General features: G+C 38.4%; 1 protein-coding gene across 1 annotated transcript in view; it reads left to right on the top strand.

Moving 5' to 3' along the window:
* The window catches only part of ACOT12 (acyl-CoA thioesterase 12), a gene marked incomplete at both ends in the record, with an annotated part of 47,615 nt that overhangs the window by 20,756 nt on the left and 9,808 nt on the right, over positions 1-17,051 (top strand). Inside the window, 8 exons of the mRNA XM_079918527.1 lie at positions 211-312; positions 4,831-4,966; positions 9,477-9,633; positions 11,190-11,309; positions 12,172-12,322; positions 12,829-12,884; positions 13,170-13,233; positions 13,909-13,992. Coding sequence (XP_079774653.1) covers positions 211-312; positions 4,831-4,966; positions 9,477-9,633; positions 11,190-11,309; positions 12,172-12,322; positions 12,829-12,884; positions 13,170-13,233; positions 13,909-13,992 — 870 coding nt within the window. The remainder of the gene's footprint in view (positions 1-210; positions 313-4,830; positions 4,967-9,476; positions 9,634-11,189; positions 11,310-12,171; positions 12,323-12,828; positions 12,885-13,169; positions 13,234-13,908; positions 13,993-17,051) is intronic.

Raw genomic sequence — 17,051 nt, 5'->3', positions numbered from 1 at the left:
TATATATTTTTCTATAATCAGAAAGAAAATTTTTTCCAATTTTATAGAAAATCATTGAGAGGACAGTATTGGTTAAAAGTAAATTGAATTGCTGGTTTTATTCAAAAAACAAAACAATGGTGAAGTGCATAAATGAATTTTGAATGCTGCAGTCTCATCTGTTGTCTAGACGGCTGAAAAGTTTTGAATTTATTTTTCTTTCCTTTTTAGATCAGCATCAAGGTCACAGTACAGGACATGTTCACTGGCATTGAGAAACTTGTTAGTGTGGCTTTCTCTACATTTGTAGCCAAACCAGTTGGAAAAGAAAAGGTAAATTTCTTTGTGAAGAGTATCTAGCATGTAATTCAGGGACATATCAACAGAAGTATAAGCATCAGAATTATTATGGAATAAGGAACATTTCTTTTTACCGTGAGATATACTTTCCCAAGATTTGTTACTCACCAATACTTATCGTAATTTTCACCAATATTTATGTGGTAATATCATAGTATTAACTGCCTTAGAGAAAATGAGAGAGGTAGCCAGTTCGTGAAAGAGAAAAACACTTGTTTTAAATGATCTGAAGGTCATGTCTGTCTCCCCACAATATTGCTTGCTGGTTTAGTTCTTTTCTTTTGTGGTTATATAACTCAAAATTGAGTTAAAATATTTTTTTAAAGCAAGGGCATTTTAGCTAGCAGTTGTGTCTTATGGTCCAATCACTTTTTCATACGTAAAGGAATAATGTCAAAGTTGCTGAGTTATTGAAGTTTAAACATAAGCTGCAGGGCATATATAGGGTAAAAACACCCTTAAAAGAAATATGTTGGCCTCATGTGGGTGCCCAGTGGGCTTGCCTTGCTTTGGCCCAGAGCAGCATGTCCCTTGTCTGCTGCGGACTTACTCATAATTTCTTGGCTTTTCTTTTTAGGGTCAGAGTGCCTAGGGGAGGATCTGCATTTAGTCTAAGCATTATTTTTTTAACATTTTATTTATTTAGTTAGTTTATACAGCAAGTTCTTATTAGTTGTCTATTTTATACATTATTAGTGTATATATGTCAATCCCAATCTCCCAATTCATCCCACTGCCACCCCCCCACCCACTCTTTCCCCCGTTGGTGTCCATAAGTTTGTTCTCTACATCTGTGTCTCTATTTCTGCCTTGCAAACCATTTCGTCTGTACAATTTTTCTTGATTCCACATATATGCGTTAATATACGATATTTGTTTTTCTCATTCTGACTTACTTCACTCCATATGACAGTCTCTAGGTCCATCCATGTCTCTACAAATGACCCAATTTAATTCCTTTTTATGGTTGAATAATATTCCATTATATATATGTACCACATCTTCTTTATCCATTCGTCTGTTGATGGGCATTTAGGTTGCTTCCATGACCTGGCTATTGTAAATAGTGCTGTAATGAACATTGGGGTGCATGTGTCTTTTTGAATCATGGTTTTCTCTGAGTATATGCCCAGTAGTGGGATTGCTGGGTCATATGGTAATTCTATTTTTAGTTTTTTAAGCTCCATACTGTTCTCCATAGTGGCTGTATCAGTTTACATTCCCACCAACAGTGCAAGAGGGTTCCCTTTCCTCCATGCCCTCTCCAGCATTTGTTATTTGTAGAGATTTTCTGATGATGCCCATTCTAACTGGTGTGAGGTGATACCTCATTGTAGTTTTGATTTGCAATTCCTCTAAGAATTAGTAATGTTGAGCAGCTTTACATGTGCTTCCTGGCCATCTGTATGTCTTCTTTGGAGAAAAGTCTATTTAGGTGTTCTGCCCACTTTGGGACTGGGCTGTTTGTTTTTTTAATATTGAGCTGCATGAGCTATTTATATATTTTGGAGATTTATCCTTTGTCTGTTGATACGTTTGCAAATATTTTCTCCCATTCTGAGCGTTGTCTTTTTGTCTTGTTTGTAGTTTCCTTTGCTGTGCAAAAGTGTTTAAGTTTCATTAGGTCCCATTTGTTTATTTTTGTTTTTATTTCTATTACTCTAGGAGGTGAGTCAAAAAAGATGTTGCTGTGATTTATGGCAAAGAGTGTTCTTCCTATGTTTTCCTCTAAGAATTTTATAGTGTCTGGTCTTACATTTAGGTCTTTAATCCATTTTGAGTTTATTTTTGTGTATGGTGTTAGGGAGTGTTCTAATTTCATTGTTTTACATGCAGCTGTTCAGTTTTCCAATCACCACTTATTGAAGAGACTGTTTTTTCTCCACTGTATATCCTTGCTGCCTTTGTCATAGATTAGTTGACAACAGGTGCATGGGTTTATCTCTGGGATTTCTATCCTGTTCCATTGAACTATATTTCTGGTTTTGTGCCAGTACCATATTGTCTTGATTACTGTAGCTTTGTAGTATAGTCTGAAGTCAGGGAGTCTGATTCATCCAGCTCTGTGTTTTTCCTTCAAGATTGCTTTGGCTATTCAGGATCTTTTGTGTCTCCATAGAAATTTTAAGATTTTTTGTTCTAGGTCTGTAAAAAATGCCCTTGGTAATTTGATATGGATTGCATTGAATCTCTGGATTGCTTTGGGTAGTATAGTCATTTTCACAATATTGATTCTTCCAATCCAAGAACATGGTATATCTCTCCATCTGTTTGTGAAATCTTTGATTTCTTTCATCAGTGTCTTCTAGTTTTCTGCATACAGGTCTTTTACCTCCTTAGGTAGGTTTATTCCTAAGTATTTTATTCTTTTTGTTGCAATGGTGAATAGGATTGTTTCCTTAATTTCTCTTTCTGAACTTTCATTGTTAGTGTATAGGAATGCAAGAGATTTCTCTGCGTTAATTTTGTATCCTGAAACTTTACCAAATTCATTGATTAGCTCTAGTTGCTTTCTGGTGTCATCTTTAGGATCATCTATGTATAGTATCATGTGATCTGCAAACAGTAACAGTTTTACTTCTTCTTTTCCAATTTGTATTCCTTTCCTGTTTTTCCTCTCTGACTGCCGTGGCTAGGACTTCCAAAACTATGTTGAATAATAGTGGTGAGAGTGTACATACTTGTATTGTTCCTGGTCTTAGATGAAATGCTTTCAGTTTTTCACCATTGAGAGTGATGTTTGCTGTGGATTTGTCATATATGGGCTTTATTATGTTGAGGTAGGTTCCCTCTATGCCCACTTTGTGGAGAGTTTTTATAATAAAATGGGTGTTGAATTTTGTCAAAAGCTTTTGCTGCATCTATTGAGATTATCATATGGTGTTTATCCTTCAATTTGTTAATATGGTGTATCACATTGAATGGTTTGTGTATATTGGAGAATCCTTACATTCCTAGGATAAACCCCACTTAATCATTGTGTATGATCTGTTTAATGTGTTGTTGGATTCTGTTTCCTAGCATTTTGTTGCGGATTTCTGCATCTATATTCATCAGTGATATTGGTCTGTAATTTTTTTTTTTTTGTAGTATCTTTGTCTTGTTTTGGTATCAGGGTGATGGTAGCCTCATAGAAAGAGTGTGGGAGTGTTCCTTCCTCTGCAATTTTTTGGAAGAGTTTGAGAAGGATGGGTGTTAGCTCTTCTCTAAATGTTTGATAGAATTCACCTGTGAAGCCATCTGGTCCTGGACTTCTGTTTGTTGGAAGATTTTTTTTTATATAAATTTATTTATTTTATTTATTTATATTTGGCTGCGTTGGGTCTTCGTTGCTGTGCGTGGGCTTTCTCTAGTTGCGGTGAGCGGGGGCTATTCTGTTGTGGTGAGCAGGCTTCTGGTTGCGGTGGTTTCTCTTGTTGCGGAGCACGGGCTCTAGAGTGCAGGCTCAGTAGTTGTGGCACAGGGGCTTAGTTGCTCCACGGCATGTGGGATCCTCCCGGGCCAGGGCTCGAACCCGTGTCCCCCACATTGGCAGGCGGATTCTTAACCACTGTGCCACCAGGGGAGCCCCTGTTGGAAGATTTTTAATCACAGTTTCAATTTCATTACTTGTGATCAGTCTGTTCATATTTTCTATTTCTTCCTGGTTCAGTCTTGGAAGGTTATCCCTTTATAAGAATTTGTCCATTTCTTCCAGGTTATCCATTTCATTGGCATAGAGTTGCTTGTAGTAGTCTCTTAGGATGCTTTGTATTTCTGCGGTGTCCGTTGTAACTTCTCCTTTTTCATTTCTCATTTTATTGATTTGAGTCCTCTCCCTCTTTTTCTTGATGAATCTGGGTAAAGGTTTATCAATTTTGTTTATCTGCTCAAAGAACCAGCTTTTAGTTTTATTGATCTTTGCTACTGTTTTCTTTGTTTCTATTTCATTCTGTTGCATCACATTTCCAGGTTTCTGGAGGTCAGTTAGAGTTTTATTCTGACTTATTGATTTTTTCAGTTTGCTTATTAGACAATGTTTTCACCATGTGTTGAAATTTCCAAATTGGGAATATCTCTTGGTACATGATAGCTTTCTCTAGAACATCTTTATTCTCTCCCTTTGATAGATTAATTTTGCAAAAGGTAGAAAGCATTTCTTGATAAGAATTTAGTGGAGTCAAAGTCCCTCCCCTCACTCATTAATCTGAAGAATTTTTAATTTTGTAGTTCTGTTGAAAGTTTTTTAAATCAGGGAAAATTAATATTTGGAAAACTTATTAAGGCACATATTATATGAACAAATAATTAAGTCTATGTTGATTTTTTTTAGTTTAAAAATATTTTAAGAAAAAAATTAAGTCAAAATAAAATGCATATATAAACACCCATAAATGCTCTATTTACTTTGAGTTAGAAAACAATGTAGTATATCATTTGTTTTTGCAAAATTCATGATGTGCTTTTATAGTTTAACAGGGCAATGAAAGATAACTGTTTTTCTTTCTCTAGATTCATTTAAAACCAGTCACACTTCTAACTGAACAAGATCATGTGGAACATAATCTGGCTTCTGAGAGAAGGAAAGTTCGATTACAACATGAAGATACTTTTAAAAACCTGATGAAGGAAAGCGGCAAGTTTGATGGTCAGTAAATCTACTTACAGGAACTTTAATTATATGACTGTGGCCTAGCATGTGATCTATCCTGGAGAATGTTCCATGTGCAATTGAGAAGAATGTGTATTCTGCGGTTTATTGATCCTTTCCAGTAATGAGAAAGAAAACCAGAGCTAGAATAACCTCAATTCAGGTCAGAGATCCTGACCAGAAAATGCGGGATAAATGTAAAATTGTCCAAGCAGAATGACACAATACTTAATGAACATCCAAAGTACAAGAATTGAAATTGACCTCCAGATGAGTATGCCCCTATTTGGAAGCCTGTAGAAAGGGTGACATTTGTTTATTGTACTTAACATGGGTACACAGCCAGAGCTGTGAGCCTACACTGATCTCTAAACCTGGAAGAGCCCTATTTCCCCATCGATTGGCAATTACCTCAAATAGGCATACTTCTGCACCAAGGTCCCCTATACTCAATATATTTCTGCATAGATGTCATAGCTGATGCTTATACACATATGACCTGCCCTAGTTATCTCCTCTATGTGTCCTAGTGTAGGCCATGTATGTCTTCATAGGAATCAAGTAGCTTTTTCTTTAATTATCCCTCAGAAAAGGAGTTGCCTTATATTTGAGTCTTTACAATGTCTCTCACAGTATAAGGTCCTCTCAATTTTTTATTTTATCCTGGTAACACAATACTCAAACAAGTATGCACCTTTCTTTTTTTCATTTAACAATATAGTTTACAGATAATTTATATTAATTTATTTTGAAACAAAAAAGTATCATTTGAGTAAGAGAAATTAACCTTAAAAAATCTCAATCAATACTGGTTTTGGATGTTTATACAAAATTATCTAACAAAATCAGTACTTAAAAAAGAAGTTGGAAGGGATTTAAGACTTCATATGTTTTTTAAGGATCACTTTAGGAAACAATCCAATTCTGATTACAGCACTATGGTGGACTTGGAGTCTGAAAAAAACTAAAATTTCTGGATGAAATATTTACAAACATCTTTGCAAACACATCTCAGCAGGCAAAAAAATAAGAGAAAGCCTTGAAGTCCACAAATGATTAGAAACACAAATTCAGCAGTGTAAGGAGATACAAGAGTTGGCATTTACTCAGGAGGAAACTGTATGTGCCAGACCTAGAGCTGTGTTTTAATGGGCCTGCCAGGGCTCAGGAGACACAGCCAGGTGGAAGGTTGGATCAAGGAACCATACCTGGAGCTGCAACACCCCCAAAATGATACCCTCAGTGGGTCAACTGGAAAAATCCCACCCCTCAGAGAGCTCTGGTAGGGATGCTTTCCACTTAGCCCTAGGTGGAATGGAAAAAAACTGTTTCTCTTTGAGGATTCAATCACAATTACATTCTCAAGCAGATTTGGTGTCAGAATTCACATAATTTGTTTGGCCCAAAACAGACCAAGTGATACTTAGTGTGAAGTGGTACTGTGCTATGTACCCACGGGTGATCTGCAGCCACAAATACAAATCCTTTGTGAAGAAATGACTTTAAGCCCAGCCCTTAAGAATTGTCACAGATAAAGATCCAAGGAATGTGAGCTCCTAGTCAAAAATCATAAAAGACAAAAATAAGTCACCTAAATCCAAAAAAGCACCAGACCATAGAATGAGGTCCACAAAGACTACAGATATTAAATTTACCATATAAAGAATGTGCAGTAAGAACATTAATATATTTTAAGAAAAGAGTATCAAAAGTATTATACAGGAACAAGAAAATGACCTAGACTACTTGACAAAGAAGCAAAAGGAATTTCTATAAAAAGAATATATAATAATTAAAATTTGAAACTCAGTGAATGGGACTTCCCTGGTGGTGCAGTGCTTAAGAATCTGCCTGCCAGTGCAGGGGACACGGGCTTGATCCCTGGTCTGGGAAGTTCCTACATGCCATAGAGGAACTAAGCCTGTGTGCCACAACTATTGAGCCTGCGTTCTAGAGCCTGTGAGCCACAACTACTGAGTCCACACGCCACAACTACTGAAGCCTGCGTGCCTAGAGCCCATATTTCCCAACAAGAGAAGCCACCACAATGAGAAGCCCGTGCACCACAATGAAGAGTAGCCCTGGCTCGCCACAACTAGAGAAAGCCCGCGTGCAGCAATGAAGACCCAATGCAAACAAAAAAAATAAATAAAAATTTAAAAAAACTCAATGGATGAATTAAACAGCATCTAAGACAGTAAACTGGAAAAGTAAATCTGAAGAAGTTACCTAGAATGCAGATGGACAGACAAAGAAATGGGAAATATATAAGAGAGATTAGGAGATATAGAGAATGGAGTAAGAAGTCTAACAAGCATCTAATCAAAGTTCCAGGAAGAGAGGAGAAAAAGAAAGGGGGAGAAGTAACATTTGAAGCAAACAACATTGACATTTCATTAAAGGGTAACATGAAAGTTTCATATACATATGAAAAGATGTTGGACCTCATTATTAATCAGGGAAATGCAAATTATAACCTCCATGAGACACTATTTCACACCCATGAAATTGGAAAAATTGAGGAGTCCACAATACTATTTAAGTGAAAATGGGGAGCAGTAGGAACTGTAATAAACAACAGACAGAAGTATAAATCAGTACAATCATTTTGTTTCCTAAAAATATTCTGTTGTTAGTAAGGACTGTGAACGTGGAATAAATCAGCAAAGTTAAGTTTATTCATCCACTTATTCATTCAATAAATATTGACTGAGCACCCACATTCTGGAATTTTATTAGAATTTTAAAAAATCAGTCCTTGCCCAAAGGAGCTTAGGATATAGGGGGTCAGAAAATCAAAGACCACACAAATAAACATAAAATTATAACAGTGAAAGAAAGGTACAAGTGGGAGCTCATAATAGTGGGGTTGCTGTGGCCAGAGAAGGCTTTCCTGAGGAAGTAGTGACTGAGATGGGCCAAGAGAGAATAGGAGGTAAGTGGAAGAAAGTGTGGGTGGCCAGTGGAACTGCTGCTGACAGAGGGAGCACCATGTACAAATGCCCTGATGTTGAGGGCAACATTTAGTTACAGGAACTGAAAAAGGGCTATTGTGGTTGGAACAAAGGGAGAGAGAGCTTGAGAGGGGAAGGGGTGCTACGAGCAAATCAGACTAGCTGGGGCTGGAGAGGTAGGCATAGGCCAGACAGGAAAGGAAGGGCTTGGGGCCATAGGAATGATTTAGGTTCTTCTAATAGGCCAAGGGGAAGTCACTGCATGTTTTTAAGCAGGGGACTGAAATGATCAGTGGAATGAAGGGGAAAAAACATAAAAGAAAAATACCATCAATTAATGAAAAATATAATAATTAGATCAGGAAATGGAGTTAAATCTCTGTAACCACTCTTCTCTGCTCACTTATATGTGACTGTGATAAGAAAGGCTCCATTCCCAGTTACCAACAACAGCCGGGCATGTCTGTGCTCTCACACTGAAAGCTCAGCTGTGCCTCTGACGGTACAACTAGGATGGTGCCCTACTCTGTAATTCTTTCTCCCACCTCCTCAACAATAGTACGTGAGATATAAGCCTAGCTGGTAATTCCCTTGATGATGCAGGCAATATAACTGAATACATTTTACTGCTTTGCCGCCAAAGTAAATGATTTCTCCATTGTTGAGAGTCAAAACCAATTTGTCAGTAAATGAAGCAGATATGATTCGAAAGAAGCAGAATGACACTAAGAAGTACAATGTATTGTGTCTTTTCTGTTTGTGACTGCATTCATTGCAAAACAGTAACTACGGGAGGCCATATTCCCATTCTGAAGTTTATCATACAGCAAACTATTCCAGATTTTCAGTGTCTGTGGCCCTTTAAAGCTCAAATCCCTTTCTTTTTAATAACTTTATTAACATACCATAAATGGCCCATACTTAAAGTGTACAACTTGATAGGTCTTGAGACATGTATACCCCCATGAAACCATCACCACAATCAAGATAATAATATATCCATCAATCCCCAAATTTCTTTCTGCCCTGACCTGCTCTGATCTGCCCCTCTTCCACCTGAAGCAACTCAAACTTAAACTTAAACATTCTTTTAATCAAAATTCTGGTTGAGGGCTTCCCTGGTGGTGCAGTGGTTGAGAGTCCGCCTGCCGATGCAGAGGACACGGGTTCGTGCCCCGGTCCAGGAAGATCCCACATGCCACGGAGCGGCTGGGCCTGTGAGCCATGGCCGCTGAGCCTGCGCGTCCGGAGCCTGTGCTCCGCAACGGGAGAGGCCACAACAGTGAGAGGCCCGCGTACCGCAAAAAAAAAAAAAAAAAAAAAAAAAAATTCTGGTTGACTTGTAAAACAGGTTGGAATACAATCTCTAAAATGCCCTTTCTGATCTGTGGTCTTATCCAATTCACTGTAAATAAAGCCTATTCATTTCTTCAGGAGTTTTAAGTCTTTGGTAATAATTTATGTTTTCTAAAAAATCCCATGAGTTGAAGGAAAGGCTGTAGCCTCAGGTTCTGCATTTAACTCCACCATCTTTGTTCACATCCACCTTTCAGATCCCACATGTGATGAAGAAGAAGGAACCGTTTCCACGAGGGGCACCTCTGTGCAGAGCATTGAACTTGTCCTCCCACCCCATGCAAACCATCATGGAAATACATTTGGTGGCCAGATCATGGCTTGGATGGAGACAGTGGCTACTATTTCTGCAAGGTTCTTGGTTTGGACCTTTGGCTTGTGATCTTGAGACCAGTGGGGAGAGGATAGAAGGGTCTGAGGCTCAGCTATTGGGCAGTCAAGGAAACAAGTAGAGAACAATGTTGTCTTTTATCAAAATGAGAAAATGATAAGTCATTTTCCTGTTTACCTTAGAATTATTCTGTCCTTTTTTGAAGGTGAATGTTTAAATTCTTGGTTCAGAAAAAAAAATGAAATGACAGTTCTTATACTTGATTCTGAATTATGACTGTTGATCTTATGACACTGCAACTCCTTGTCACATTACTTATGACAAAGTAGATGCAGGATAGAAACAGAAGATAGCCTTTACACTTAAAAACGGTCAAGATACAAACTTTTATAAAGGCGGTTTACAATTAGGTCTGATCTCTGAAGGTGCTGGTTAGAATCACCATGGCCAAAGGATTAACTGAAAAATAAGATGAGAAAGAGGAAAGAACTTAGAAAAGTACTTTTAAATGCTCCTCAGTTTCAAAAAGGGTTCCTTTATTCTTAATGAAGCCACGTAGGTAATTGAGCAGCTTTAAAGAACACTGTGTTCTCTGAAAATGCATTTGAACAGGATCTGCCCTTCCGACAATTTTTGTAACCACTGAAAATTGTTAAGGTTTTATTTCCCCCAAATTAAAGGAATTTTATTAGTAATATGTCTACAGTTACGACTATAATTAGAAACCTGTGGTTATCCTTCCTATAAATTGTGCACAAATATAAGAGCTTGTTTTTAAAATGACATTGTCACTCTTAATGACAATAAAGCATTTGAACCTGTTCTACTGTAAAGGCTTACAATATAATTAACTATGGCAGAGTCTGTTCACTTATTGTTGGCACAATTCTTTAGAGTAATTGGATGACTACAGTGGGAATCTAAAATGTAGAAAATTATGGAAGTAACTTTCTGAGATTAAATTTTCTTTATAGATTTTCAAAACTCCGCACACCACAAAAATTGTAAAATGTATTCTTTGTAGCCTTTCAGGCTTTGTGCAGCAATCCAGGTAATTTTTCTTTAGGGGAAAAAAATTAGTCTTTGACATGCGGGTGAACTCAAGTAACAGTGAAGCCAGGGAATGCATGTGAATGGCACCAGCTGACAGTTCTCTTCACTGTGCCCCACTCCAACCTGGGAGTCACAGCTTTCTGTGATTGTAGTCATGAGCTGTCAGGAGGAAAAAAAATCCCTCAAATTAGAACAAACGACAGCGGTTTGTTTTTTGAAGATACTTCCATAGGGCACAAAACAAGAGCAGGACTGTCACCACAAGAGCAGGAGCACCAGCATCTCGGTAAAGACCCCACGGCCTGGGGACGTGTGGCATTTCCTAAAATATTTGCAGGTAATGTACAGGACCACTCTCAACACACACAATCCAGTTATTCATTTCCCTCTTGAGCTAAAAGAGATATTCATTTAGAAAGCACCCTGAACACTGGCCTATTGCATCCATTAAGCAAAGCAACAGTTCCTGAAAATATTTTGGAGAATGATCACTTTCTTCTCTCTCTCCTTCCCTTCGTTTCATCAGCCGCCTGTGTCGAGCGCATCCCCTTCTGAAGTCCGTGGACATGTTTAAGTTCCGGGGACCATCTACAGTTGGAGATCGTCTTGTCTTCAATGCCATTGTCAACAATACATTTCAGACCTGGTAAAGCACGTCTGGTGCTCTTAGGCTGCTATAAATGAATTCAAACTTGCACATAAGCAATATTTTTTGTTTTATTTCAATCTGGAGGTAAGTATAGTGACTACTTTAAAAAAATCAAGTTCCTTCTAATTTTTTTTAAACTTCACTTAATCTTCGAAATCCACAGACACACATTTTAACTCTCTGTTCCACTTCAGGCCTCCTTACACTGTTAGGATAAGTTGGTTTTTGTCTCATAATAAGTGTGACTATATGTCCTACTTGATCCAGGATGGTCTTGGTTTTTGCACCTGTCATAATTATTCATTCTTCCTTTCACTCTCAAAAGAGTCCCAGTGACTGTGTGGTCAACCACTTCATAATGGACCCATCATTTATCACCATGAAGTCCAAACCACTTCCCAGTTATTTTTATTATTCTTGATACACAAAGAAAAGATTTAATTTAGTATTTTTTTCTTTTTAAATGTAAAAAAGAACATCTGTGTTTCCTATCCAGTTTCAGTGTTCGATGCTTTTAAATTACAGGACTATTGTTTTTAAGAGAGAAAACTTGACTTTGGCACAATTTAACCACCCCTCCCCCATTACCAAAGTATGTTCATGAAGGTATATAAAGTTCCAATGGCCTTTTTACCACTTGAAAGTGGGAAAGTAAAGCAGAAATGCTCCCAGGAGCTTGTACATCAGATCAATCGACCTGATGAAATGGATGTTAACAGTTGCATAGATTAGCAGATGACAATGAAACAACCCAGGGTCCTCATTCTCTTCCTTCCCTGGAGGAGGTGGTGGGGCAGTGGGCAGAGTAGGCCTGGCATGCTCAGTTTCTCTGCCCACTGCCCTTGTCGCCCGTCTGCAGTGTCGAAGTGGGAGTGCGCGTGGAGGCCTTTGACTGCCAGGAGTGGTCTGGGGGCCGGGGCCGTCATATCAACAGTGCGTTTCTCATTTATAATGCTGTCGATGATAAGGAAGAACTGATCACATTCCCCAGAATCAAACCGATGTCAAAGGTCAGTTATTAGCATGTGTGGTTCAGTAATCAGACCACTTATTCTGGGGAAGCTGTGGGTACAGAGCTCCACACAGAATCTTTCCCTGAACTGGCAACAACCTCCATGTCTATTCCCCTTTGGTTTTCTTTCTTTTCTGCATCACAAAGTAAAATGGTCTTTTTCTTCTTTTTCCAAATCACTCTAGTCATTTCTTTAAATGATGAAGTCACTGAAGACTTCACATCTACTCAGCCACGTGCTACTGTTGGGAGCATATCGTCTTCCGTGTCTCATTTCTGAGTCTCTTCTCCCACCTTACACCCAGTTCTCTATGCTGCTCTACACTCATCGGAATTAAGCCTTTCGGAATAAGCTGCCTTACTGCCAACTCTGACCTGAAGATAGTTCACGTAGAGACCCCTTGTCCCAATTAGCCTTTTCAACTGACTTAGGAGAGAGAAACTTAGGGATTGTAGCACTAAAATATTAGAAATTTATTGATTTTACTTTGTTTTTTATTTAAGGATGATTTTAGACGGTATCGTGGAGCTCTTGCACGCAAGAGAATTCGCCTAGGCAGGTAAGGGACTTAGGTGTAAGGATTTTATGGAATCTTCTCTCATCTGACAAATTACATAGCAAAGAGCCCTCTCTGTGTCTCTATTCCCACATAACGTAAAAAGAGAAGGTCTGATGCTTTTTGACTGTGGAGACTACTGTGATGGAAATTGTTCTTTCTGATTGTTCCACCAGTAAAGGCAGCTATTTAAAACTGCTGATTTCAGTTCAAGAAACTGTCATAGTTATTGCTGTGTGCTAAATACAGGGAAGAAAACTGTTATTTAATATTTTAATTTTTTTCCAGAAAATACATTATTTCCCACAAAGGAGAGGTTCCACTTTGCATACACTGGGATACTGGCAACCAGGTGACAGTTTTATGATCTGAAGCTCTTCATGTAAAATCACTTCATTACAAAAATGGAAATCCCCTCATTTAACTGACTCATGTTGTGCCTACACAGGTTAGATGAAAAGGTGAATTATAGCAACCAGTCATCTCAAAAATGAAACAAAACCAAGCTATCAGCAACTAGTTTTCAGCCAGCTGCTTCACTGCCTTGTTTGAATTATATGTATCGTTCCTGAATACAGACTCTGGATGCTCTGCCATCAAATGCATTCAAGCAACATAGGACATTGAGATCTGGTGTTTCATCATAGCTTGTGTTGAATGACATGCCCACTGGCTTGCGTTTTTATAACACAATAGAGAAGTATTAGTCATTTTAATGTTTTTGACCATAAAATGTAAAGGGAAATCCAAGTTTACTTATTACCCTTTGATTACAAGTCATACTGAAGGGTGTTCTTGTCTTTGCTTAGGATGCTAATTAAAATGATACTAATCTGCTAAGCATATATGACTCACATTACCTGTTTGAATTCGGCATTAAGAGTTTGAGACAGAAATTATGTTCCTATAACTTAGTTCTAACCTCAACATCATCACTTTGGCTCTAACAGTGCCCACTTTCTAAGCAGAAAATATTTGATCACATATCTGCACTGAACTCACAGCATTTCAAATATTTGTGTTTTAGGTATCCTTGAGTAATGGCAATGTGGAGGCTCTCAAAAGCCTGGCGGCCAAAAGTGGTTGGGAGGTTACCAGTGCTGTGGAAAAGGTAGGAGGCATCCAGGTATACACACAACCCACTGCCCATCACAAATGAAAGTTGTCATGGTAGTGGTTGTTCTGCTACTTTTAAGAAGGAAAAAATGGAGATCAAGATGGCAGAGTACAAGGACACTGAGCTCACCTCCCACTACGAACACATCAAAAATACATCTACATGTGGAGCAATTCACACTGAAAACAAACTGGAGAGTGGCAGAAAGACTCTTATACAACAAACAAGTCTGCAGAGAAAGATCCACATGGAGTCAGGTAGGAGGGGAAGAGAAGCAATCAGGTCAGGACCTGCAGCCCTAGGAGAGGACACCTCAGCCCTGGGGTCTGATACCGGGAGAAGGAGTCCCCTTAGCTTGTTTAAAAACCAGTGGGACTAACAGGAGGGCTATAAGAAACCTAGACTCTGCTCTTAAAGAGCATACACATGCTTCCTTACTCCTGGGAACCAGGCAAAGGAAGCAGATTGAAACTTCCCAGGGCTCTGGCTGGTTTCCTGCAACCACCACAGTGCACACCCTGGCCCATGCCAAGCATCCACTCCAGCCCCTCTAGCTCCACTGCAGCTCCCCACTAGGGTGAAGGTTGCCACTGCTGAGGAGGTTGCACAGCTGGCAGAAATGGAGCCAGCTCAGACCAGGCACTGCATCTGAACAGGGCAAGGGTGGCCATTACTGGTGCTCGTGAAGGTGGTGGATCACAAGCAGTCTGGAGCTCTGACTGGTGTGCCAAGACTGCCTAGCACATACCCCAGCCTACACCGGGTACCCACTCTGGGCCTTCTTGCTCCAGCACTTCTCCCCTCTGCGGTGATGGTGCCACTGCTGGAATAGGGGAGAGCGCACACTTAGATGGAACAGAACTAGCTTGGACCCAACCCTCAGGGCTTCTGTGCCAGCACGTTGGGACCCCCTCACTGCCCCCAGTAGGGCAGTAATGGCCACTAAGCATAGGAGAAGCCCTAGCTCACAGCTAGCTCTGGCTTTAGCCCCTCCATATCCAGCCCCCCGCTCCCACCAAGGTGATAGCTGCCAGCACACCCTGGGGGAAGATGTGACTCATGCTCACGTCAGATCCAGCTCTCCCACCAAAGCCACAGGGCAGATATGGACTGCATATGGACATTCCCACATAAGGATACCCTTCAAGACCAGGATAAGTAGCTGTTTCATCTAACTTCATAGAGACAGAGAAAGTTAAGCAAAATGAGAAAACAGAGGAATTTGTTTTAAATGAAAGAACAAAAAACCCTGATAAAACAACTAATGAAATAGAGATAAATAATTTACCACATAAAGAGCTAAAAGCATTAGTAATAAAAATACTAACTGAACTAGGGAAAAGAATAGATGAATACAGTGAGAATTTTAACAAGGAACTAGAAAATATTAAAAAAAGAACAAGTCAGGGATAAATTAGGAGTCAGGAATTAACGTATACACACTACTATATATAAAAGAGATAATCAACAAGGACCTACTGTATAGCACAGGGAACTCTACTCAGTATTCTGAAATAACCTATATGGGAAAAGAATCTGAAAAGGAACTGACATATGTATATATATAACTGAAACACTTTACTGTATACCTGAAACTAACACAACATTGTTAATCAACTATACTCCAATTAAAAAAAAAAGAACCAGTCAGAGCTGAAAAATACAATAATGGAAATGAAAAACACACTAGAAGGATTTAAAAGCAGACTAGGTAATAAAGAACACATAAGTAACATGGAAGATAGAATAATGGAAATCACCCAATCAGAACAGCAAAAAGAAAAATAAATTAAAAAAAATAAAACTAGTTTGTTTAAGGGACCTCTGGGACAACATCAAGCATACTAACATTCATATTATAGGGGTCCCAGAAGGAGAAGAGAGAAAGTGGTCAAAAATGTATTTGGAAAAGTTATGATTGAAAACTTCCTGAACCTGAAAGAGGAAACAGATATTCAAGTACAGGAAGCACAGAGAGACCCACATCAAGACATACCAGAATTAAAATGGCAAAAGTTAAAGAAAAAGAGAGAATTCTAAAGACAGCAAGAGAAAAAACAGAGACACATACAAGGACAAGACACCCACTCCCCAATAGGCTATCAGCTGATTTTTCTGCAGAAACTTTACAAGAAAGAAGGGAGTGGCATAATATATTTAAAGTGCTGAAAGGGAAAAACCTACAACCTAGGATACTCTACCCAGCAAGATTATCATCTAGAGTTGAAGGAATGATAAAGAACTTCTCAGACAAGCAAAAAATAAAGGAGTTCATCAGTACTAAACCAACCCTAAAATAAATGTTAAAGTCTTCCCTAAGTGGAAAAGAAAAGGCTACAACAAGAAGTAAGAAGTCATAGGAAAGGAAAAACCCCACTAGTAAAGGCTGTGGATCAACCATTTAAATAAGTTAGTATAAATATTAAAAGACAAAAACTATAAATAAAATAAAATATAACTACAATAAACAGTTAAGGGATAAACATCAAAATCATAAAATGTGAGGGAGGAGAGAAAAAAATGTAGACCTTTTAGAATGTGTTTGAACTTAAAGGACTGTCAGTTTGAAACAAGCATATAGTTACATGACAACATATATGAACACCATGGTAACCCCAAATCAGAAACTTAAATAGATGCAAAAAAACAAAAAGAAAGGAACTCAAGCACACTACTAAAGAAAATAATCAAACCACAAGGGCAGAAACAAACAAACAAAAAGAAATAAACAAGAAGAACTACCAAAAAAACTGTAAAACAAGTAATAAGATGGCAATAATATCAATAATTACTTTAAACGTCAATGGGCTAAATGCTCCAATCAAAAGACAGAGGGTGGTTGACTGGATAAAAAACAAGACCCTTCTATATGCTGCCTACAAGAGACTGACTTCAGAGCTAAACACACACACAGACCAAAAATGAGGGAATGGAAAAAGATTTTATACAAACAGGAACAGCAAGAAGGCAGGGGTAGCAATAATCATATTAGACAAAATAGACTTTAAAACAAAGTCTATAACAAAAGACAAAGAAGGGCATTATATAACGAT

The sequence above is a fragment of the Stenella coeruleoalba genome (genome assembly GCF_951394435.1).
Source record: "Stenella coeruleoalba genome assembly, chromosome: 3".
NCBI lineage: Eukaryota > Metazoa > Chordata > Mammalia > Artiodactyla > Delphinidae > Stenella > Stenella coeruleoalba.
Note: the sequence above shows the minus strand (reverse complement) of the source record. Positions and strands in the feature narration are given on the sequence as shown.